The sequence below is a fragment of the Callospermophilus lateralis genome, chromosome 1 (assembly GCF_048772815.1).
Source record: "Callospermophilus lateralis isolate mCalLat2 chromosome 1, mCalLat2.hap1, whole genome shotgun sequence".
Taxonomy (NCBI): Eukaryota; Metazoa; Chordata; class Mammalia; order Rodentia; family Sciuridae; genus Callospermophilus; species Callospermophilus lateralis.
In genome coordinates, this window is record NC_135305.1 from 197018086 (window position 1) to 197045090 (window position 27005).

The 27005-nt window shown below is 37.6% G+C and overlaps 1 protein-coding gene and 1 pseudogene across 13 annotated transcripts in view; one reads left to right on the plus strand and one right to left on the minus strand.

The window, feature by feature from the left end:
* Positions 1-7341, minus strand: part of Clasp2 (cytoplasmic linker associated protein 2) — a 199956-nt gene extending 192615 nt beyond the window's left edge. For all 13 annotated transcript variants that reach the window (XM_076843304.1, XM_076843263.1, XM_076843290.1 and 10 more), the window contains exon 1: positions 6956-7341. In XM_076843304.1, coding sequence (XP_076699419.1) covers positions 6956-7150 — 195 coding nt within the window. In that variant the 5' untranslated portion in view covers positions 7151-7341. The remainder of the gene's footprint in view (positions 1-6955) is intronic.
* A 1203-nt stretch (positions 7342-8544) lies between these two features.
* LOC143399606 (DCN1-like protein 2 pseudogene) overlaps positions 8545-27005 on the plus strand; it is a 40810-nt pseudogene continuing 22349 nt past the window's right edge.

Below are 27005 nucleotides of genomic sequence, written 5' to 3' on the forward strand. Positions count from 1 at the left end.
CCCTGGCTAAGGGTATACTCAGTAGTAAAATACTAAAACTCTCAAAAAGAAAAGAAATAGAGCAATACTCAAATTTGCTCCTCATCATTTCCTTAGAAACCCAAATGCCTCTGCTTATATCCCTTAAAATATAAAACGTATAGCATCTCTCCCCAAAAGAAAGAATAACATAATTTTTAATAGTAGGAAAACTCTTTAAAAGCAGCTGGGCGTGGTGACTCACACCTGTAATCCCAGCAACTCTGGGAAGTTGACTGATAGGAGGCTGTAAATTCAAGGCCAGCCTCAGCAATTTAGGGAGTCCCTAAGCAACTTAGTGAGATTCTGTCTTAAAGTAAAAAATAGGACTGGGGATATGGCTCAGAGGGTGTCAAATTGCCCCTGGGTTTAATTTCTGGCGCACACACACACACACCAAAAAAAAAAAAAAAAGCTAAAAATTTGGAGGTAAGGTCAAACAAATTTTAGGGTATTTTTAAACCATAAAACTCAAATTTTAAAAAATATAATGAAATGTTATTAACCCTGAGAAATTTCAGGACTCTAGAGTCATTCCTCCATTCTTTCTCTCCCACCGATTTCTCTCCCTCTGCCCCTCCCTTCTCACCTCTGCATCACAAGTACTTGAACATATTTGAGCAATCAGTCAATAAACTTAAATGCAAGCCATTGCCTTTGCTAGAGAGTTTCAATTAAATAGGATTTAAAGTCTTCCAAATAGCTTAGATCACAAATGTTGTCATTCCTGGAAAACTCTTACACCAAAACAGTTCTGTTAAGTAACTGCATTAGATAGTAATGATTACACTCAATTTAAGAATCACAACTAAGAACTTTCTTTATAAAGTCAGAAAGTCAGCCAGCACCACAAAAAAATAAAATAAAATAAATGAAGTCAGAAAGTCAGGCAACAAGTTTTTTGACACCCAGAAACACATGTTTAATTCATAATCATGAATATTTTTTTCCACAGGTGGAACAGGAAAAAAAGCATACATTGCTCATAACAAACATACTCACATAATGCTCCTCTTACTAGGAAGTAGAATAGGTTTACAGGATGTTTTTTCCCCACCAAATTAACTAAGAAAATTAGTGTGAATGGGGATATAGCTGAATGGTAGAACACATGCTTAGCATGTACTGGGTCCTGTATTCAATCCCCAACACTAAAAAATTCTTAAACAATTAGTAGTAAAAGAATGTTATAGGGGCTGGGGCTGTAGCTCAGTGGCAGAGTGCTTTCCTAGCATGTGTGAGGCACTGGGTTTGATCCTTAGCACTGCATAAAAATAAACAAATTAAATAAAGGCATGCTATTCATACACAGCTACCAAAAAAAGAGTATAGAGAATAATTGGATAAGCAAAAGGGCATGTACACACAGGTTATATAAATGAAACCCAATGGTCTACAAATTTTAAAAACCTGAAAAGAAAGTTATTTTTTTATAAATAATAAAACTATTGACTTCAAAAAGGAAGAGAAACAAAGTGAGTTAGTGATGAATGTTAGGATGAGGTAGACAAAATAAGGAAAATATAACCCAATATTTCCCCGTCTAGACATATGCCCAAGAACAATGGTTCTCAAGGACAGTGGGAATGGGGGACACAAATATTACAATCTGGAGATGCGCAGCCTATAGGTACATGGTATAGGTATACTTGGCAGTCCTGCTGACAAACATTTAAATAGATTAAAAAAAACCTATCTGAAGTTCTGTAAGTCTAAAATTTAGCTTTGCCCCACCCCCGCAAGTACCCTTTTTCTTTGCGGGGAGGGGTGGTATATAAGTTTTCCAGGAATGCAATCAACAGGTAAATCAAAGGACAAGTGTGCTTTCATTTACTAATGCAACAAATATTAGGAGATTGTCATGGGTGTAAATGCTGGAAGGTGAGTAGATACACTATGGGAGAATTAAAAAAAATTCTAATTCCTTCAATTTTCTCAATGGAGTAGGAAGGAAGGACTTAGCTGACAGTGATAATAGATAAGATGATATTGGTATCTCTCTCTAAGGGGAGAGAAAAAGATGTAAAATAGCTGTTTAAGTGAAACAGTGAATGAACTCCAAAATACAGTATGATGCCAGACAGTATTAAGGGCCAACTTTCAGTCCACAATTTAAATGAAGCCAGTTTAAAAAACTGTGTTTTCATCCATCCACCTTAAGTTCCACTGGTGCAGGTATAAGATAGGCAGAGTTGGGTTAATTCATACTGAAGTTTATTAAATGAGGATAATAAATCAAGAATGAGAAGGTAGACAAAAATTAAGAATGAATATAAGGGTGTGATTAATGACTGACCATGATATTTAGCTCAGTGATGAGAGTAGGACAACTGGATGTAGTGGAACATGCCAGTGATCCCAGCAGCTTGGAATCCTCCTGAGGCAGGAAGATCATGAGTTCAAAGCCAGCCTCAGCAATGACAAGGTGCTAAGCAATTCAGTGAGACCCTATCTCTAAATAAAATACAAAATAGGGCTGGGATGTGGCTCAGTGGTTGAGTGCCCCTGAGTTCAATCCCTGGTAACACCCACAAAAAAAGAGTACAGGATAGGGGCTGGGCCTGTAGCTCAATGGTAGAGCACTTGCCTTGCATGTGTGAGGTACTGGGTTCAATCCTCAGCATCACATAAAATAAATAAAATAAATAAATACAGATATTGTATACATCTACATCTAAAAATATATCTAATTTAAATAAATAAATAAAGGTATCATGTCCATCTACAACTAAAAAAATAAAAATTAAAAAAGAGTGCAGGACAGTTAAAAGCTTAATGAAAAGGATGTCAGGTGGGATGATCAAACTTTGTAAGCTAGTGTACTGAAGAAATGAGGTTCAAAATTTAGACTTACAAGGCTGAAGTTGTGGCTCAGTGGTAGAACGCTTGCCTCACATGTGCAAGGCACTGGGTTCAATCCTCAGCACCACATAAAAATAAATGAATAAAGGTATTGTGTCCATCTACAACTAAAAATATATTTTTAAAAAAATTTAGACTTACAGAGTATCACTGTCATCAACAATGTCACTTGTGAAGACTAATCACCCAGCAACCACACATTTGTAATAGTCTGAATTGATAGTGACAGCATTGTAACTATTACACGTACTGTTGCAGCCATGTAACTATCATGTCTTCTTGATCAGTCTGGTCGGCACATTAAACATAGAAATGCAGTCAGTCCTCCAAATCTGTAGGTTCTACATGCTCAGATTCAGCCAACCTCAGATAAAAAATATTTGAGAAAAATATATTGTGGATCTACACCGAACATGTACATTTTTTCCTTGTCATTACTTCCTAAATAATATAACTATTTACATGGTATTTACATAGTATTCAATATAACTAATCTAGAAATGATTTCAAGTATATAGAAGGATGCATAGGTTATATGTAAACTCTACACCATTTTATATAGGGTATTTGAACACCTGAGGATTTTAGTATATGAGAGAGAGGAATGGAACCAATTCCCTGTTCAAACTAAGGGAAAACAACATATTTTACCTCATTATAAATTACATGTAATTTTCCTTTATACTACTGTTAGAGGACACTACACAGATTTTTTAAAATTATGTGTAATGGGTATTCTCTATACATTTAATTTCAGGATTATAAAGGGAGCATTAAAGGAAGATGCTAAATCTGACCAATTAAAATCAATAACCAAGAGAAATTCTCATGCATATGTACAAAGTGACAATATACAATGTTAATAGTAAAAATATTAAAAACAACCTGGAAAGGAACAGGCCAAAATACACATATATTAGTTGGTAGATAAACATCTTTTGGGGAGGGGGGGTACAAAAACATGGTAGCTAGATGTCATGACACATGCCTATAATCCCAGCAACTCAGGAGGCTAAGGCAGGAGGATCACAAGTTTAAGGCCAATCTGAGCAATTTAGCAAGATCCTGTCTCAATATAAAAAATAAAAAGGGCTGGAAATGTAGCTGAGTGGTACAGTACCCCTAGGTTTGAACCCCGCATCCCATTTAAAAAAAAAGTACAATAGTGATAGTTTATAGGAAATATAATTGAAGTGAAGCTGATGTTGGGAAATATTATCCTTAGAAAGTCAAGGAGGCTATAATTTTGAATTCCCAGAAGCATGAAATCCTAGCACATTACTTAGGTAGCAGTATGTAGTTATAATATAAATACTACTTATTGTTTTCTTCATTTTTAGAGTCAATTTACTGTTACAGATGCAGATGAAATGTAGATGTTACTGTTGCTCACAATGTACAAGAATGAAAATAAAGCTAACAAAGAATAGAAAACAAGTTTTAAAAAGGAGAGAAAAGGAAAGAAGGATGAATATCCTAATTTCTTTAGGCTTAATCCTGCCTAAAATTTCCTATTCCCTTCACTGTTTTTCTCCAAACTATTCATCACCACCTACCACACAATAGATTTTATTTGGCTGTGGATGTGGCTCAAGGGGTAGCGCTCTCGCCTGGCATGCGTGCTGCCTGGGTTTGATCCTCAGCACCACATACAAACAAAGATGTTGTGTCTGCTGAAAACTAAAAAAATTAATATTAAAAAAATTTTTAAAAAATAGAATTTATTTACTTATCCTTCCTATTCCTCCCTCCCCACAAAAATGTAAGTCCACAAAGGCAAGGATATCTTTTTTTCACTATTGTATCCACAGTGCCTAGAATAGTAGTAAGTGCCTGCACATGGTAGGTCATCAAAAAATATCTAAATGAATGAGTCTTGCCTGTCTGGTTCACAGCTAGATCCTCACCATCAAGAACAATACCCAGCATATAGACAGTACTCAAATGTATCAAAGCAATGACTGTTATGACATAAATTCTAAAGTATCAAAACCAAAGAAAAACTAGTTTGTTCAGCATAATTTAAAATTTAAGTACAATTCTATTTGTACATTCAATATTCCTACATTTTTTTTAAGAGACTTTGGTGTGGGCTGAGATTTAATGATAGTTATCTGGATAAAAGACCCTGGGTTTAAACCCCAGGAATGTCCAAAATCAATTAAAAAAAAAAAAAAGAATTTGGTGTGTTTTATTGTCTCTCGAGTAAAAAAAGAATATGCAATTTAGTTTATAAAACCCAAATAACACACTAATTAGAAAACTCTCTCCCTAGTAATGTCAAAAGTTTTTATATTGAAGAATTTAGCACAAAGAAAAGAACCAATAATTCAAGAAGAAGAAAGAATTAATGGATCAAATATCCTTGAGTAGATAAGAGGACATGGAAGCTAATAATACTCATGAGGAGGGATTGGTGTTAAGTGAGGAAGGCAGGTAATTCATCCATCATAACAGGAAAAAAGGTAGACTGTTGGGGAGAGCAACCAAAAAGTGTGTAAATAAGCTGGTGGGAGCTTGTGGCAAGTCTCTTCTGAGTATCTGGTGAGAGCATGGAAAGAATGTACAGCAAAAACAAATGAAAACCTGAGGCAGACTCCTGAAGGATCCTTCCTCTTAAGGACCACTTAAAAACAGCACCAAGCAGAAATAGAGCTCAGGGCATTAACAGAAAAATTAGGATACTGTGTTATCACAGAAGCCAGATGTGTTTCAAGAGATGGACTGCTCAACCATCCATTCACTGACAGTACACCTGAGGAATGAAATAGCTCAAAGCAGATTAGCTACAGTCAATGAGAAGCAGGGGGCACATCAATCACTTGGAAAGGTGAACAAACATTGTCAAAGAGCTGATTTTCTACAAGAATCTGTGCTGTATCATAAAATCAACTACCTTGAGCATGTCTTTCTTAATAAGTAAGTAAATTTAGCTTGTTTCTTCCAAATAACTAATATTCCCAAATGGCAATGATATATTAGTAAACAATAACTTTTCCCAAATAAAAACAATAAAGATATAATATGTAATGAAGCACAAAAATGGCAAATTTTCAAGTAGGTTTTACCATTAAATCTGCATCCTAATTCCAGAGTTTGTCTTTCTTCTCTGCATAGAGAAGCTTTCAAAGTACAGCCTATCCCTGGATGTAAGGATGTATTTCTAAGAAAAATCACTTCATCCACAGGTTCCCGCCAGCATTTTAAAGCAACACTGCCACCAGAAGACTGGAAAGAAAAGTAACAGCTAACTACTACAGAACAGGCTAATTACAGAATATTTACCTGGCCTCTCTACATAGCTACAATACAGTCTGCTACTACTGACTCTAAATAAACATTCATTTCTTCTTATACCTCACCCACCTCCTCGCCAATAAACCTGGTAGCACATGGTTTCAAGTCCGAGTCAATCCTCAGCTGCATTACAACAAAATGAAGAGCCTTCAACTGCTTCCTGTCGTCAATAAGGAAAAGCAAATAATGTAACAGGATCTACAGTTTTTCATAAGAAAAATCAGTAAACACAATCGGACACCTAGTTAAGCCCTTAAAATCTTTTAGAGACGAAGATCACCACCTTCCACACATAACAATTATGAGGGGGGGGGTGAAGGAACCGGGAGACTGAGTAGGATGAAAAGCAGTAGGAGGGGATTAATTTGACATCTCTTTTCAACTCAAAATCGTATCCTAACGTCCTATGTCTTCGTACTGGCGAGAACAAATATTAAAAAGTCTTGGATCCCTTTACTGTATATATGTTATCAATGATTTTCTTTTTCCAAGTAAGTGATAAACACTGTGCCCACCCCGCCCCCCGCCAAGTAACTCCGCAACGTGTCACGGAATAGCTGAATTTGTCGTTGTTTCACAAGCGTGGAAAAACTTGGTCGTGGTGAAAAGTCACAGTCGCGAACAGAAAGAAGGAGCGCCCCGGATCCCCGAGTTTCCCCTTCGCCGGAGTCTTCCGCCGCGCCGACGCTGCTCGGGAGCTCCCGGCCAGACGCGCACGTCCAGGATTAAAGGGCCGGTCGGGAGCGAGGGCGTGCCCCGCCGCGCCGCCACCACTTACCCGGTAGTTGCTGGAGCCCACCCAGCCGGTGAGCGCGTCCACGGTCTTGCCCAGGCGGCTCAGGTCGTCCCCCAGGTCCGGGATGGCTCCAGGAGAGCTAAGGTAGAGCACGAGCTCCTGGCCCACCTGCAGCCGGCTGCCCACGTCCTTCTGCAGCACCTGGGCGCTGAAGTACTCCATGCTGCGGGGCTCCATAGCTGCGGGCGCCGCCCGCCCGCCGGCCAGCGCTCCCGTGAGGGGCCAACTTTCGCCGAGCGCCGCCCAGCCGCCAGGGCGAGTCCCCGTGGGAGCCCGCGGGATGCGCTCGGCCAGCCCGGGGCGCGGCTCCTGGGGCGCGGGGGTGGGCGGAAGCTGCGCCAAGCGCCCAGCGGACCCCAAACCAGTCAAACTCGGCGCCCCCCGAGCCCCAGCCCGCTCTAGAAGCGCGGCCGCCGGCGACGTCAGCACGCGCGTGACGTCAGCGCGACGCCGGCGAGCGCCCGCCTGCCAGAGCTCGTGCTTCCCAGTGGAGGCGGCGGTAGCTGCAGGAACTGGCGAGAATGCTGGGACGCCTTGGGAGGGTTTGAGGGCTTCCTTGGGTGGACACTGCCAGCGGAGCCAACAGTTTACCGCTAGCGGATTTTGCAGTACCGTGCCTTCGCTGTGTCATATACAGATCGCTGCCAAGTTTTCTTCCACTTAAATCATACTAACAAAGTTTCTGGTGCTTGGTATCTCCTTCCACTTCTCCGGACATTTTTTTCTTTCTTAAAAAGTTTATTTATTTTTTAAATTGGTGCGTTATAGTTATACATAAAAGAAGAATTCATACGTGCATATGCCCTGGTGTGATTAACTTCATTCCGTTCCTCTTCTTTCCCATTCCTCCTCCCTCCCTCTCTTTATTCCACTTTCTCTACTCCACTGTTCTTCATTGTACTTGCATTGTACCCCCACCCCTTTTTAAAGTCCTTATTTCTCCCTAGTTTCTGCCTATGAGAAAACATTCAACCCTAGTCTTTCTGAATCTGGCTTATTTCAATCGTGATGTTCTGACCATTTTTTTTCCCTAAAACCAGAATACATTGTAATATTCTTTGTTGAGAGCTAGCTATGGGATTAACAGACCTAACACTATGTCTTGCCACAATGTCAGAATTTATTCACAAGCCACACTAGTTTAATTGGTTGCAATTTACTGAGTACTTGTGGGTGACTTGTAGTCAGAAGCCCAGCAATCACAGAGATATTGTTCTTGTTGTTTTTTAATTACTTTATTGAACATTATATTCAATATAAATGTGTTAACCATTATAATCACCATGATACAATGTGTATGTGGGTAAATGCAAAAATACCCATTGGTTGTGTTTTTAGAGGTATAATTACATTTAGAAACCTATGCAATGTGAAATATAATTTGACATTAAAAAAAACTAGAAGCATGAAAGCCAGTGTGTTATTTGATAAGAGCCTATTACTGCTTCTGAAATTATTGCATGTGTGTCCCTTTTCTCTAGTGATGTTGGATTTCTCATTCAGTTTTGATTGGAGTAATATTGTTCCACATTACTGATTTTTTTTTAAGTACTGTTTGAACCCTGGGCCTCATGCTTAAGGTAAGCTCTACCATTGAGCTACATCCCCAGCCCCCACAACACTAATTCTAGCATATATCTGAAAGTTTCTTGCTTAAACTCTGCTTAATCTTCACTAAAGGAGCAACATCAGTCATGCTGGTACCCTTTTCTCCAATTCTTGTTTTACCTTTCTGAATTCCTCTGTAACTTCAGATCAGAGTCTTGTCCTTTCAGTTACTCCACTACTTCCCTGCTGGTGTCATTCCCTTGTCTCACTCAGCTGAGATTGCACTGTAGGATAGTTGTGATCCAAGTGCTCAAGTTGATTGTTCAAGTGCTTTTCTCAGCTACCGGTCTTTTCCAGAGTCCTACTAATTTCATTATGGAGTTTGTCCAAAAATTCTTTGATCTCCTTTAGAGCAGATTCAGTTCCAATTTTGTGCTGGTGCATTTAATCAAATGGATTCTCTAATCCATTTCAGAGGTTTCATTCTATGATTGGCTGGCTTTGAGGCAGAAACATTATGGTGTAACCACACGGAAGAGGAAAGCTGTTCCCTGTGGCTACCAGGCAGCAGAGAGAGGCAAGCATTCAATCATAGGTTCTTTCATTCCAATCCTAATTACCATTATCTGTAACACTTCAGTTGCACATCATGCTTTACATATATATATATATATATATATATATATATATATATATATATATGTACACACACACACACACACACACACACAAATTACAGAAAGGCTAAAAAAGGTTAAGGTAGCCACAGGGGTTCAGGGGGCTAAACAAAGTACAAAGGCAGAAAGAAGATACAAATGGAAGAGTCATCACTGAATGTCAGTCAGATAAGACTATAAGCTGCCAAAGAACTTGTTCAGGGTACAGGACTGTCAGAACACACAGAGTCAGTTTGGCAGGCAATTCCAAAGTGGGCCATCAAGCAAGAATGCCAAGCTAAGCAGCTTCAAAGTGGGCCATCGAGCAGTAAGATCAAACCCAGGAACAGAGGGTCGGAGGTTCATCATCTCCATCTCACAATGGGTCAGAGTGTACAACACCAGGCATTCTTGGGGGTGTTCCTCCTTTTATGGGTCCCAGGTGAGAAGGTTGTTTCATTCAATGGACTGGTGAATTCGATAAGCATGTGGGCCTGGTTTGACAGATATGGGGTTGATACACCCCTTGCATCAGTAAGTTGATGCATGATTTAATTCAGTAAGTTCACAGATGGGTCATTTTTATTAACACAATTTATCAGTTTGTGCCTTATGCTGTGCTGTGCAGACGGTGGTTGTTTACTTGTACAAACCAAGTATAGAGTCATTCTACCTTGGCACTTTTACTCAAAATGGAGTAACTCATACCAAACTAATGTTTTATATAATGGAGTAACTGAAGGTTAGGCACAGCCTGCAAACCACTGTTTATACAACATAGAGTATTTCAGAGCCAAGGCTAACCTACTCTCCACACTCTTCCTCATTAAAAACATTATGATCCCCTGCTTCCAGTCACCAGCAGTCACCGTGTAGTACCATTTTCTTTTAATCTGAAGTTTGAAGTTCATGTTCCATGAGTTTTGGCAATTACATTGATTCATGAAATCATTATGCAATGAAGGTATCATACATTCTATCAGCCCAGGAAGTTCCCAGACACTTCCCAGTCAATAACCACCTCCACCCTAGGCAATTCTAATTTGATTTCTAATAGGGTTTTTCCTGTTCCTAAACTTAGAAAAATTCATACAGTCTGTATTCTTTTTGAATCTGAATTTTTTCTACTATCAAACTTTCAATAATTTTGCTGGGTTCTCTGATGTCTTAGAAGTCCCTTCCTTTTTATTGCCAAACAGTATTCCATTGTACTGATTTATGGATCCATTTACCTAATGACAGGCTTTGGGTTGTTTCCAATTTTTTATTCTTATGAATAAAGCTGCTATAATGGTTAGTGTCCAAGCTTTTGTGTGGGCTTGTGTTTTTATTTCTCTTGTGTAAATACCAAGGACTGGAATTACTAGGTCTCATGAAAAATGTGTGTGTGACTTTAGAATAAACTGTCAAACTGTTTACTAAAGTGGCTAGACCATATTAAGTTCCTACCAGCAGTGCTCAAGAATTCCAGTTGCTTCACAACGTTTACAATATTTGGTATGGTTAAGATTACTTAGTATAGCTATTCCAGTGGGAGTCGAGTGCTCTACAATATATTATAAATATACATAGTATTTGTCTCTCAGCTAATTATTCCCAATAACAATTAAACAATTATTTGTATAGTATCTGACTCCTCTGATACCTAGAAAGCTCTGGGAACATCTGTGTTTTCTCTAGAATGGTACTTGTTCAATCAACTTAAGTTGAATAAGTGAATGAATTCAATGAAAATGGACATTTGAAATATAAATAATAACTAAATAATATACTTTGCAAATGCAAAGAAACCTAACCTTTCTATGTTTGTTCTGATGGTTTTTTCTTATACTTGTTTTTTATCTTGTATTGTGTTGTAAATTTCTTCCATTTTTTACTGGTTGTAAATCCCCTGAGACTCTGCATCAATCAAATAAACTATGTGCTATGGTTAATTTTATGTGTACACTCTTCTGGACTAAGGGATGCCCAGCTAGCTAGGAATATATTAATTTTGATTGTATCTATGAGGATGTTTCTGGAAAGATTAGCATTTGAATAGTTGAGCTGAGTGAAGCAGATGTTTCTCCCCAATTTGGGTGAGTATTATCTGATCCATTGAGGATGTGAACAGAACAAAATGGTGGAGGAAGGGTGAATTTACTCTCTACTTGTGGTGAGATAGCCATCTTTTATCTGTAGACATTAATGCAGCTGTTTCTCCAACTTTAGACTCAGACCAAGATTTATATCATCAAGTCTCTAATTCTCTGGCTTTCAGACTAGGATTGAATTACACACCATCTTTCTTGGTTCCTCAGTAGGCAGTAGATTATGAGACTTTTTAGCCTCTATCTGTAGATATTCTGTTGGTTCTGTTTCTTTGGAGAACCCTGATTAGTACAGGCTGATAATTATTCCTTGGGTATCTAAAGGTTCTATTCTTACAGGGTTGCAAAACAATGTAAAAGGAGGATCCTGTGGATAGGAAATCTGTATTTTAGATTATTGGATTGGCATGAGGACAGGGACCAAGCTTTCAGTAACAAATTGTTGACCTGAGAACAGCTCCCTCTCCAGTTTTCTTGGGCATGTCTGCCTTTCCAGGCAACCCTTCTTCCGTGCTGAGGATACAAAGTGACTGGTAAGTTTGTTGACAGCTGACTGCTGGAACATTAGGAGAGGGGTGAGTTTGCCTTGGGTCAAACTGGAGGAGCTATTCCTGTGAGTAAATGAATAGAGACTGAGGAATTGTCCATGCAGTTGTTGAAACTCCTTTTGCTTCAGGGAACTCCCACCTTCTGTCCCTGAACAGTATAAGTTGCTCCATCTTGGTCTACTTCAAGAAAAAGGAAACTGAATCCAGTAAGGTTACAATACCCTTGGCCATCTGCATGCTACCTGCCCTATGTATACCTTGTCCAGTCACCCACCAACTGCCACCATGGACCTTTGGACAGCCCTGATGCTGAATACCCTTAACTGGCCATGCCCCACTTGATAGAGAACAAGGGCTTCAGATCACTTCTCCCAACTTTGCCTTTTCTCCGCAGTAAGCAGCTTGAAGATGCCATCACCCATTTTTCCATAAAAATGGAATTTAGAAATTGACAGTGGAGAAATGCAACAACGGTCCATTTTATGCTTTGAATATAACACTTGCTGCTGTATCACTGTGATTTATTTTAAATGAGGATATGTTTCTTTCTCTTCCTCCCCCCACTTTCCCTAATCTGTGGGTAGAAGTGGGGGTGACAACAGGATTACCTTTCTTCCTCATCCTAAGCAGAGGCAGAGTTATTTCTTGAGCATACATGAAGGAAGTACTTCAGGGGAAGGTGCCAGAAGATCTAAGAAATTTCCATTTCCTAAGTTAACAAGTGAATTACAACTCCAGATAGAGAATATGTAAAGTGTAGCCTGTGAATTACCGCTTCCAACCCCCCCCATTAGGCTGGCTGGGACTGGTACCCCATGTCTGTAATCCCATTGGCTCCGGAGGTTGAAGCAGGAGGATTGAAAGTTCAAAGCCAGCCTCAGCAACTTAGTGAGACTCTGTCTCAAAATAATAAGAAAAAGGGCCTGGGGATGTAGCTCTGTGTTTGAGTGCCCCTGGGTTCAAGCCCCAGTACCAAAAATCAATACATAAATAAATATATTTATTTAATCCCAACCACCCGCCCATTTCCCTGGGACAGGAGTTCCTTGTGTTTTTCCTTTGCTAGCAAAGCATTAAAACTTCTTTTCCTTTTTCTCAAAATAAATAAATAAATAAATAAAATTTTTAAATGATTGCTGCTCTTCACCCTCAGTTGTCTCCATTTACCTTTTTGAATTTATGTTACTTTAGGATCACATTAGATGGTCTGTAAGTTATAAGATAATTAAATTGTCTTCAGGTTATAATTATGATTGCATTGAGTAGTCCTGAAAGCAACTAAAAAATTCTTAAACACAGGTTACTATTACTTACATATCCTTTTTGTTGTGATTTAGATCTTAAATGGCCCCTAAAAGCTCATGTGTCAAAGGCTTGTTCCCTAGCTGATGGTGCTATTGGGAGTTGGTAGACACTTCAGGATGTGGGGGCTTGTTGGAGGAAGTAGATAATTGGGGATGTGCCACTGAAGGTTGTATGAAGACCCCAGCCCCTTCCTCTCTCCCTCTTTGTTTCCTTGCCACCATGAGGTGAGCAGCTTTCCTCCACCACTTGCTTCTGCCACTGTAGGCCCCAAAAGCACCAGGTAAAGTGACCATGAAACCTTTGAAACTGTGAGCTAAAATAAATCTTTTCTCCTTTTAAGTTGTTTACTTAAGGTATTTTGTCACAGTGATATAACACTAAGAAATTCTCTGTTTCGTTAATTCATGAACAAATATCTTCAGAGTACATCATGTGTTAGAGATACTGTCCCAAGTTCCATAGGTACACACAGATCATTTGCATTTGGCCTCTGCCCACAATAAGCTCACACAGACAAGAAAATCAACATTTCTGGGATGGCATGATAGGATCAGCAAAGAATTTTTGGGAAAAACAACAACAACAACAACAACAACAACAAACTCCTTATCTAGATTTCACCAAGAATGGAGTAGGAAAGTTATAAATTAGAGAAAGCTTCCTGGAGAAGGTTATATTTAAATTGAGTTTTAAGAATAATTAGGAATGAACCAATTCAAGAAGTGGTCTCCTCAGGAATAGCATGTTTATCTACAAGTTGTAGTCTTGAATGTTCAATTCAACATTTGTTATACTTATGTATCTATAAAAAATTCACATAATACCACTGTTGTCTATCATAGGTTTAACATTGTTGAAGCAAAAAGGTCCCAACTTTTAAGTTGCACAGACTCACTGTCTCAGTCATATATATATATATATATTTTTTTTAGAGAGAGAGAGAGAGAATTTTTTTAATATTTATTTTTTTTAGTTTTCGGTGGACACAACATCTTTGTTTGTATGTGGTGCTGAGGATTGAACCCGGGCCGCACGCATGCCCTGCACCACCGCTTGAGCCACATCCCCAGCCCTCAGTCATATTTTTATATTACTCCAGACTAAAAGAAATAACTAAGCAATACCACCTATTTTTTAAAAAAAAATTTATTTTTTAGTTGTAGTTGTACATAATACCTTTATTTTATTTATTTTTATGTGGTGCTGAGGATCAAACCCAGGGCCTGAAACGTGCTAGGTGAGCACTCTACCATTGAGCCACAACCGCAGCCCACAATACCACCTATTGAATTATAAAATCTAATGAATAAGCCAGGTATGGTGGCACATGCTTGTAATATCAGAGATGCAGGAGGATCACAAGTTCAAAGCCAGCCTCGCAACTTAGTGAGGTCCTAAGAAACTTAGTGAGACCTCATCTCAAAATAAAAAATAAAAAAGGGCTGGGGTTGTAGTTCAGTGGTAAAGCACTTCTGGGTTCAATCCCTAATACCAAAAAGAAAGAAAACAAATCAATGAGTAAGAGTATGCATGTCCTAACAACTTAATAGCCATACAAAAAAAATTAATACTTATGAGTAAAAAACAATTTTTATTTCATTTTAAATACTTAAATACTTACATTTAATCATGAATAGGATATCTGTGCTGGTTGGTCACTGCTCAATTTGTCAAACATTGCAATGAGTCTGATACCATGATTTTCATACTGTTGTATGTGGATTTTCATGCTATACTTCTGTTTTTATCACAGTAACCATAGAAGACACAACCTTGCAAGGGTAGGACCTTAATGTACCACAGTCTAACATTAAAATTGTGAACTTCTTGGAGCCACATTATATCTGACAAATGCTGAATATCTCTATTTTTCTTTAAAATTGAAAGTGTCCTGGTATGCTCTGAGCGAGTACCCTGAGTGCCCTGGTTCTTTCATGAAGTTATCAGAGAGACAGAACAGAAGACACAGATAGTTCAATCAGGAGGACTGGACTCAGAGAACTGGGCTTCGAAAAAGTCTTGGCCATATGTAAGGTCTTTTAATCTTCCAAACAGTGCTATATGGAAAACACTATACCACCAACTTAGAAATGAGAAAGCCAGGGCTCAAAATTAGGTCCCTAGCCTCATTCATAATTCTGGATCCATGATTTGAGTCCAGGATATTTGTTTATATTTGCTTCTGTTATTTTCCAAATAGATACAATTAAAGGAAAGAAAATTAGGGGTGTGTGTAGGGGGGGAGTTTTGAATAAAATACCACAATAATAACACTCCTTGTCTAATATGCTTATTTTTCCTTTTTTTTTTTTTTGTTTGTTTTTGGTAGCAGGATTTTGAACCCTAGGATGCTCAACCACTAAGCCACATCCCCAACCCTTTTTATTTTTTATTTTGAGAGAGTGTGTACCTAAATTGGTTAGGGTCTCACTAAATTCCTGAGGCTGGCTTTGAATTTGCAATCCTCCTGCCTCAGCCTCCTGAGCCACTGGGATTAAAGGTGTGTGCCATCACACCCAGATACTTTTTATTTCTTTGAATATTTATATTTTCACTTACAACCTGCCATTCTTTGTTGTTGTTGTTTTTTTAAGGAGAGAGTGAGGGGGAGAGAGAGAGAGAATTTTAATATTTATTTTTTAGTTATCGGCGGACACAACATCTTTGTTTGTATGTGGTGCTGAGGATCGAACCCGGGCTACACTCATGCCAGGCAAGCACGCTACCGCTTGAGCCACATCCCCAGCCCCAACCTGCCATTCTTTGAATTGCTATTAAAAAGAAAAGGGTAAGGAGATGAAGAAATTGTGTCAAAATTTTAGGAAATAATATGATGTAGGAAACATCTACATTCTTTCATGCTTATTCCTTAAAATGTGTCTGAGAGCATGTGTGGTTTTTTTGGGGGGGGAGTGGTACTGGGGTTTGAACTCAAGGGCACTCAACTACTGAGCCACATCCCCAACCCTATTTTGTATTTTATTTAGAGACAGGGTCTCACTTAGTTGCTTAGTGCCTCATTTCTGCTGAGGCTGGCTTTGAACTCATGATCTCCTGACTCAGCCTCCTGAGCCGCTGGGATTACAGGACTGCACCACTGTACCTGGATTCATATGTGTATATTTAACTGTCAACAATACTAAAATAGATCATCTAAATACAGCAGACTGGATTCCTGATCTATGTATTTGTTCATTATTTGTGACAATAATGGAAACTTTGAGTAGACTTTGTTCTGACAGTGGAGTTTCTTTTCTATACAAAGATTAGAAAATAAATCACTATGATACTATTTGAAACCATATTTCAACAAAGATTTACCAAGAAAGACACTGTGTTAGGTACCAGGGTGGAGGTAATAACAAGTAAGAGTGACTTACAAAAAATATATCATAATCTCTCCTCAAAGGTTAAGAAGGATGTCCATAAAAGTTCATGGTAGCTATTCATAATAGTCCAATTATAAAACAAAACAAATGTCTACCAATTGGAAAATAGATAATTGTATTTCAGTGTACGGTGGCACACACTTGTAATTCCCACCACTTGGGAAGCTAAGGCAGGAGGATCTAAAGTTGGATAGCATTCTTGGCAACTTAGTGAGACCATGTCTCAAAATAAAAAGTTACAAGTTCTGGGGATATAGTTCAGTGGTAGAGCATATCTGGATTCAATCCCCAATATCATAAAAACAAATAAAATAAATTAGATGAAAATTAATAAAAATATAAGGGAGTAAAAAGGTTAAGAAATAGGGATTAAAACCTAACAATTATAAATATTTATGCCGCCAGAGGCTGGGGTTGTGGCTCAGCAGTAGAGCGCTCGCCTAGCACATGCGAGGCCCTGGGTGCGATCCTCAGCACCACATAAAAACAAATAAAGAAAAGAAATAAACAAATAAATATGTATGCCCCAAACAATGGAGCATCTATGTACATCAAACAAACCTTTCTCAATTTCAAGAGTCAAATAGATCACAATATAATAATACTGGGTGACTTTAACATACCTCTCTCACTACTGGATAGATCTTCCAAACAAAAATTAAATAAAGAAACTATAGAAATAAATAATACAATCAATAATTTAGACTTAAGAGACATATATAGAATATGTCATCCATCAACAAGCAAATATACTTTTTTCTAAGCACCACATGGCTCCTTCTCTACAATAAACCATATCTTATGCCACAAAGCAATTTTTAGTTGTTGAGAGCCACAACCAAGTCAAGATGGCGCCTGGCATTTTGCCAGAAGGAGTGGTTCAGAAGTAACGCCAGCGAGCCATTAAGATGATGATAATTAAGTTAAGCTGTGTATAATTATTAAGATAATGACTAATTGCTGTAACTGGATGATGCTAAATTAAACAAGCTGTGTATTCAGTTATGTATGTAAACCTCTGCTGTCTGGCAATAAGGCGGCTCCTGCTACCTTGGGTGCTCACTATTTTTGAGTTCCCGTGGAGTTCCCGTGGAGTTCTCGCAATAAGTAGTTCCTGTTTGAACCTACAAGTGGCTAATGACCTCCCAGTTATTTGTGCCCAGCCAGACTGTGGCACTTAGTAAATACCCAAAACAGAGATAATACCCTGCAGTCTATCAGACCACAATGGAATGAAATTAGGTATAGCAATAAAATAAAAAATAGAAGCTACTGTAACAAGTAGAGACTAAATAATACACAATTAAATGATGAATGGATAGTAGAAAAAATTAAGGATGAAATAAAATTCTTAGAGATAAATGAGAACACTGATACAATATATCAAAATCTCTGGGACATTATGAAAATAGTACTAAAAAGAAAAGTTTATTGCATTGAGTGCATCCATTACAAGAATAAAAAGTCAACAAATAAATAACCTAAAACAACAGCTCAAATTCCTAGAAAAAGAAGAACAAATTAACACCAAAAGCAGTAGAAGACAGGAAATAATTAAAATCAAAGATGAAATTAATGAAATCAAAAGGAAAGAAACAGTTGAAAGTTGACAAAACAAAAAGTTGGTTCTTCAAAAATATAAATAAAATAGATAAACTCATGGCCATGCTAACAAAGAGAAAAAGAGAGAAAACTCAAATTACTAAAATACAAGATGAAGAAGGAAATATCACAACGGACACATCTGAAATACAGAAGATAATTAGAAACTATTTTGAAAATTTATACTCTAATAAAATAGAAAATATCAAAGACATAGACAAATTTCTAGAGACATATGATCTACCCAAACTGAATAAGGAGATCATATATGATTTAAACAGATCAGTCTCTTCAAGTAATTAAATAGAAAATGCCATCAAAAGCCAACTAACCAAGAAAAGCCCAGGACCAGATGGATTCTCAGATTCTACAAGACTTTCAAAGAGTTAACACCAATACTCCTCAAAGTATTCCATGAAATAGAAAAGGAGAAAACCCTTCCAAACTCATTGTATGAGGCTAACATCATCCTGATACCAAAACCAGACAAAGACACATCAAGAAAAGAAAACTTCAGAACAATATCCCTGATGAACATAGATGCAAAAATTCTCAATAAAATTCTGGCAAATTGCATACAAAAACATATTAAAGGGCTGGGGATGTGGCTCAAGCGGTAGTGCGCTCGCCTGGCATGCGTGCGACCCGGGTTCGATCCTTAGCACCACATACAAACAAAGATGTTGTGTCCGCCAAGAACTAAAAAATAAATATTAAAAAATTCTCTCTCTCTCTCTCTTTCTCCCTCCCCCACTCTCTCTCTCTCCCACTCTCTCTAAAAAAAAAAAAATATTAAAAAGATAGTGCACTACGATCAAGTGGGATTCATCCCAGGGATGCAGAGTTGGTTCAACATATGGAAATCAGTAAATGTAATTCATCATATTAAGACTTAAAAACAAGAATTATATGATCATCCCAATAGATGCAGAAAACGCATTTGCCAAAATACAGCACATCTCATATTCAAAACACTAGAAAAACTAGGGAGAGTAGGAACACACCTCAACATTGTAAAAGCTATATATGCTAAACTGAAGGCCAGCATCATTCTAAATGAAGAAAAATTGAAAACATTAACACTAAAAACTGGAACAAGACAAGGATGTCCTCTTTCACCACTTCTATTCAACATCATCCTTGAAATTCTAGCCAGAGCAATTAGACAAAAGAAAGAAATTAAAGGGATAGAAATAGGTAAAGAAGAACTCAAACTACCACTATTTGCTGATGACATGCTTTTATATCTAGATGACCCAAAAAATTCCACCAGAAAATTTCTAGAACTAATAAAAGAATTCAGCAAAGTAGCAGGATATAAAATCAACACCCATAAATCAAACACATTCCTATACATCTGTGATGAATCCACTGAAAGATAAATTAGGAAAACTACTCCATTCACAATAGCCTCAAAAAAAAAAATCTAACAAAAGAGATGAAATCAATCTAACAAAAGGAGGGAAAGACCTCTTCAGCGAAAACCACAGAGCACTAAAGAAAGAAATTAAAGAAAACCTCAGAAGATGGAAAGATCTCCCATGCTCCTGGATAGGCAGATTAATATTGACAAAATGACCATATTACCAAAAGCATTATACAGATTTAATGCAGTTCCTATTAAACTCCCAATAATATTCTTCATAGAAATAGAAAAGGCAACCATGAAATTTATTTGGAAAAATAAGAGACCCAGAATAGCTAAAGCAATCCTTAGCAAGAAAAGTGAAGCAGGAGACATCACAATACCAGACCTTAAACTATACTACAGAACTATAGTTACAAAAATGTCATGGTATTGGCACCAAAATAGACTTGTAGACCAATGGTACAGAATAGAGGACACAGAGACAAACCCACATAAACATAGTTATCTCATACTAGACAAGGATGCCAAAAACATTCACTGGAGAAAAGATAGCCTATTCAACAAATGGTGCTGGCAAAACTGGAAATCCATATGTAGCAAAATGAAATTAAACCTTTATCTCTCACCCTGCACAAAAATCAACCCAAAGTGGATCAAAGACTTAGACACTAGAACAGAGACCCTGCACCTAATAGAAGAAAAAATAGGCCCAAATTTTCACCATGTCAGCCTAGGATCTGACTTCCTTAACAAGACTCCTAAGGCACAAGAAGTGAAAGTAAGAATCAATAAATGGGGGGCTGAAGTTGTGGTTCAGCGGTAGAGTGCTTGCCTTGCATATGCGAGATCCTGGGTTTGATCCTCAGCACCACATAAAAATATATGAATAAGGGTCTGGGGTTGTGGCTCAGTGGGAGTGTGCTTGCCTGGCATGCATTAGGCACTGAGTTCGATTCTTAGCACCCAAATAAATAAAATAAAGGTCAAAAAATACATGAATAAAATAAAGGTATTGTGTCCAACTACAACTGAAAAAAAATTTAAAAATCAATAAATGGGATGGATTAAAATTAAAAAGCTTCTTCTCGGCAAAGGAAACAATAATTCGAGGAGAGAGCCTACAGATTGGGAGAAAATCTTTACCACATACACCTCTGATAAAGCATTAATCTCTAGGATGTATAAAGAACTCAAAAAATTTAACACCAAAAAAACATATAACCCAATCAATAAATGGGCTAAGGAACGGAACAAACACTTCCCAGAAGAAGAAATACAATTGATCAACAAATATGTGAAAAAGTGTTCAACATCTCTAGCAATTAGAGAAATGCAAATGAAAACTACTTTAAGATTTCATCTCACCTCTGTCAGAATGGTAATCATCAAGAATACAGGCAACAATAAATGTTAGCAAGGATGTGGTGAAAAAGATACACTTATACGTTGTTGGTGGGACTGCAAATTGGTGCAACCACTATGGAAAGCAGTATGGAGATTACTCAGAAAACTGGGAATGGAACCATCATTTGACCCATCTATCCCAATCCTTGGTTTATACCCAAAGGACTTCAAATAAGCATACTGTAGTGATGCAGCCACATTAATGTTCATAGCAGTTCAATTCACGATAGCTAGAGTATGGAACCAAACTAGGTTTCCCTCAATACATGAATGGATAAAGAAAATGTGGTATATATACTCAATGGAATATTTCTCAGCTTTAAAGAAGAGTGAAATTATGGCATTTGTCAGTAAATGGTTGGATTTGAAGAATATCATGCTAAGTGAAATGAACCAATCCCACAAAACCAAAGGCTTGGAATGTTTTCTCTAATATGCAGATGCTGATTCACAATAAGGCGGTGGGGCACTAGGGAAGACTAGTGTTACCTTAGATTAAGTAGAGGAAAGTGATGGGAGGGGAGGGGAGGGGATGTGGGGATAGGAAAGGTAGTAGAATGAAACAGACATTATTGCTGTATGTATATATGTGACTGCATGACCAATATGATTCTGCAACATGTACACTCAGAAAAATGAGAAATTATATTCCCATCTTTGTATGATATATCAAAGTGCACAATGTATTCCATTGTCATATATAACTAATTAAAACAAATAAAAATTTTTAAAGGGGATTAAAAGAGGGAAATGTGATAAAACAGTTATGACCTATTGCAGTGTCACCGATAGAAATATATATGTGAACATATAAAAGATGTAATTTATTTTTTTTCTATGAGTTACATTTTAAAAGATAAAAACAGGACTAGGGCTGTACCTCAGTGGCAGAGTATTTGCCTTGCACGTGTGAGGCACTGGGTTTGATCCTTATCACCACATAAAAATGAACCAATAAAATAAAACATGGTGTCCATCTACAATTACAATAAAAAATTTAAAAATAAAAATAGGGCTGGGGTTGTGACTCAGTCGTCCAGTGCCCCTGAGTTCAATCCCTAGTAACCCTTCTCCAAAAATAAAAAAATACACACATGTTCCAAGACACATTTTAGTGAATGATCATGAAAGAATGTAGATGTTTCCTATACCATAAGAAACCTAGCACACATGAGGCACAGGGTTTGATCTCCAGTGCCACATTAAAAAACTAAATAAACAAAATAAAGGTATTTTGTCAATCTACAACTAAAACAAACAAACAAACAATAAAAAGAAACATGTGGGGTTGGGGGGTGTAGCTCAGTGGTTCTAGAATATGTAAGAGACCCTGGGTTTAATGTCCAACATACACACACAAAATGTTGAGGGGGATTTGCAGTTGAAGTGGGGATTGAGTTGAGAATGCACTGGGGATTGTGGAGTTTCTGCAATTTTCCCTATTGGGAAGGCTCTTCCCAGCTCTGTGCCACCCATGGTTCCTACTTTACAAACTTCTCACTGAGTCCCAGGATACAGCAGGACTTATTCTCATAACCTTTCAATTGAGAAATGCCTTTGGACCTCCTATCATTTTTAAGAATTTGAGTTAAACTCTTAAGAAGGATAATTCAAAAACGGAAGGAACTTAAATTCTAGGGGAGAAGAATTTAACCTCTAAGTTGCAATCCCCAAAATATTAATATTTCAGATGTCAAATGTGAAATAGTCATAAGCAAAGATGATCCAAGGTGGAAGATTCAAGAGAAGCTTTTCGACAGGGAAGCAAATGATGGATAGCATGCACATGATTTCCGCAGAGAAGGGCAGAGAAAGAGTCTCAGGCATGAGAAGTAGTTTGGATGCAGAGGCAGGAAATGCCAAGGAGAGCTCAGCAATTGTGGCCAAATTGGCTCAAGTGGTTCCTGGAATCTATATAAGGGAGTTCTTGTTGGAATTTTTAAGCGACATGCATTCAATGTGGAAAATCATATACCACTTTTTCATAGAAGCCAAAGTCCTGTTTTCCATTAAAAAAAACGTGGAAAACAGAAAATTTGATTCACAATGAATGATAGGAAAATTTGGTGATTTGATGTTGTCAGGAAATCCAGTGACGTCTTCCTGCCAAATGTGTCAAAGATATGTTAGATGATGGTAAAGATAGACTACGATGACATCATTTGGACTCAAAAAAAGAAAAACAATAAAAAGAAATATGTGGGGCAGGGGGTGTAGCTCAGTGGTACTAGCATATGCAAGAGACCCTGGGTTTAATGTCCAACATACACATACAAAATATCGAGGGGGATTTGTAGTTGAAGTGGGGATTGAGTTAAATCTGAAGGCTGCAACAGTCAGTCAATATTTATAGAAATAAATTTCCTACATTATGGAAGATATGGAAGATAATCACTTTAAATTTAAAGTATTTTTGTGTGACAAAAAACTTATCTATTAACTCCCATAAAATAAAATTTTATCCCAGTTACCCAGGGCCACATTCATAACCCTTTATTTTTTATTTATATATGACAGTGGAAACCATTACAATTCATATTACACATATAGAGCACAATTTTTCATATCTCTGGTTGTATACAAAGTATATTCACACCAATTCATGTCTTTATACATGTACGTTGGATAATAATGATCATCAAGTTCACCATCATTTATAACCCCATGCCCCCTCCCTTTCCCTCCCACCCCTCTGCCCTATCTAGAGTTCGTCTATTCCTCCCATGCCCCCTCTCCCTATTCCACTATGAATCAGCCTCCTTATATCAGAGAAAACATTCAGCATTTGGTTATTTGGGATTGGCTAACTTCACTTAGCATTATCTTCTCTAACTCCATCCATTTACCTGCAAATGCTATGATTTTATTCTCTTTTATTGCTGAGTAATATTCCATTGATTCATAACCCTTTTTATTTTATTTATTTATTTATTTATTTATTTGAGAGAGTGTCACTATATTGCTTAGGGCCTTGCTAAATTGCTGAGGCTGGCTTTGAACTCATGATCCTCCTCCTTCAGCCTCCTAAGTCATTGAAACTACAGGCCATTGCGCCTGGTCTGTGACTAGATGTTTTGTTTTAAATGGCATTTTTTTCATTTGATTTAGCTGAGTTTTCTGATAAGAAAAAAAAAAAACTACTAAGAAGTTTATTTTGCAACTTCACTTTCTGCCTGATTTTCTGTGTTAGGTTGCTTCAGCATTAATGGTCTAAAACAACAATATCTATTTACGATCTCACAGATTTTGGTGGGCTAGGAGAAGCTTACCTGAATGATTTGGTTCTAGTTCTTTTATGAAGTTACAATCAAGATGTTAGCCAGGGATGCAGTAACCTGAAGACTAGACTAGGGTTAGAAGATCAACTTCCACGGTGGCTCATTCATCGAACTTTGTCAGGAGGCCTCAGCTCCTCACCTTATAGATCTCTCCTCATGCTGTCGTGATTGTCTTTATGACACGGAAGCTGATTTCCTCCAAAGTGAATAATCCAAGAAATACCAAGAAGAAAGCCACAATATATTTTTCCACTTAGTATCAAGAGTCAAGCACCATCATCTCCATAGTTGCCTATGATTTACTCAGGTCAACCCTATTCAGTATGAGAAAGAACTCTACTGAGGAATGAAACCATATTAAGGCAAGGATGGGGACCTGTTTCAGTCAGCATTTTTTTTGTCACTGTGACCAAAACATTTGACAAGAATGAATTAAAGGGATTGGGGTTGTGGCTCAGTGGTAGAGTGCTCACCTAGTGCAGGTAAGTCACTGAGTTCAATCCTCAGCACTACATAAAAATAAACAAATAAAGGTATTCTGTCTGATTACAACTATAAAAAAAATTTAAAAAGAAAAAAAATTAGAATGGATGGATGAAGTCATATCTCTCACATTCCAATCACTTTACCTCTGAACATTCTTACATTAACATAGGAGTTTTGAGGAATACCTCCATCCAGTTTATAACAGGACCATTTTTGTAGGTGAACTACAACAATGACTTACAATACGTTTTTTGTTTTTTAAAATATTTATTTTTGGTGTAGATGGGCACAGCACAATGCCTTTATTTTTATTTGGTGCTGAGGATGGAACCTGCGTCCACCTGTGCAAGGCGAGCGCTCTACTGCTGAGCCACAATCCCAGCCCTGCAATACGTTTTATGTTGTATTTTTAAATGGGAACATGAGGCAGTGATTAAAAGGAATAAATTTTGGTTGTAAGTTTGAAACAATGAAAATACAAGAAATTCATAAAAATCTGAATTTTTGAGATTATTGACAGTCTGAACTGCGCATAGTTTCCTACAATTATTTTGACAGTGATATATTCCAATTACCATTCTAGAGCTGAAGTTCATTCCAAATGCACAGAATATGTTCATATGTTTTCTTTTTTTTAAAAAAATATTTTTCGTAGTTGTAGTTGAACACATTAACTTTATTTTATTTATTTATATGTGGTGCTGAGGATCTATCGAACACAGGGACTTGAACGTGCAAGGCGAGCACTCTACCACTGAGCCATAAACCCCAGCCCCCATATGTTTTCTTTTTAAAAAATTATTTTTAGTTGTAGATGGGCACAATACCTTTTTGTTTTTTTATTTTTATGTGGCGCTGAGGACCAAATCCAGTGCCTCACATGTGGGAGACAAGCACTCCACTGCTGAGCCACAACTTCAACCTCTCATATATTTTCTTATAATAAAATTTTCATTCATGTAGAGAGACATGTTTAAATTTTTTTTTGAAATTACTTGAAACCATTCTATTAGAAGTGACATAAGGGCTAGGGTTGTGGCTCAGTGGTAGAGAACTTGCCTAGCATGTGTGAGGCCCTGGATTCAATTCTCAGTACCATATATAAATAAATAAACAAAGGTCCATTGACAACTAAAAAATTTTTTTTAAAAAAGTGACATTTAAACTGGGCATGGTGGCACATGCCTAAAATCCATTAATTCAGGAGTCTGAGGCAAGAGGATCTCCAGACCAAGGCCGCCTTGGCAACTTAACAAGACCCTCAGCAATTTATCAAGACCCTGTCTCAAAATAAAAAAAAAATAAATAAAAAGGGCTGGGAATGTAGCCCAGCAGTAAAGTTCCTGGGCTAAGTTCCTAGTTTTTAAAAAAATGCAATTAACAAACACATTTGAGTTTGTTTGTGTGTGTGTGTGTGTTTGTGTGTGTGCGTACTCATGCACGTTTTGATCATATATAGCCCAGTTTTTTTTTAAAATATTGGATAAATGTCTGTGATTTAAAAAAAATATTTATGTTTTAGTTTTAGGTGGACACAATATTTTTATTTTATTTTTTATGTGGTGCTAAGGATTCAACCCAGTGCCTCATACATGTTACCACTGAGCCAGAACCCCAGCCCCTAAATGTCTGTTATTGATGAAGCAATTATTTATTATATTTGTAATGGTGAAGCCTGTAAGGATGTATATTGGTAAAACATGTTGAACAAAATAGTGAAGGATTTTAGCACTCAACACTTTCTGGAAGCAAATGTATAGGAGCATATAGAGATGAAACCAACTATGTGACAGACTTCCAGCAGTAATATCCCCACATCAAGCTTCTTACCTTGTTATGGTTTGGATCTGATGTGTACCCCCAAAGCTCATGTGTGAGACAATACAAGAAAGTTGAAATAATTGGGGTTGAGAATCTTAACTCAATCAGTGAATTAATCCACTGATGGGATTAACTGGGTGGTAACTGAAGGCAGGTAGGGTGAGGCCGGAGGAGGTGGGCATTGGGGGCATGGTTTTGGGGTGTATATTTTGTATCTGGAGGGTAGAGTCTCTCTCTCTCTTCTCTCTCTCTCTCTCTGCTTCTTGATCATCATGTGAGCCACTTCCCTCTGCCATACTCTTCTGCCATGATGTTCTTCCTCACCTACAGCCCCAAGGAATGGAGCCAGTGGTCTATGAATGGAGACCTCTGAAACTGTGAGTCCCCAAATAAACTTTTTCTCCTCTTTATAGAGGGGTCTTTTAGTCACAGCAGCAAAAAAAAAGCTGACTAAAACATATCCCGAGAACACTTTATTGCAAATAATTTGCTTTTGTATTTTCTCAGAAGTATAATAAAGAAGTAAATGTTGCTTT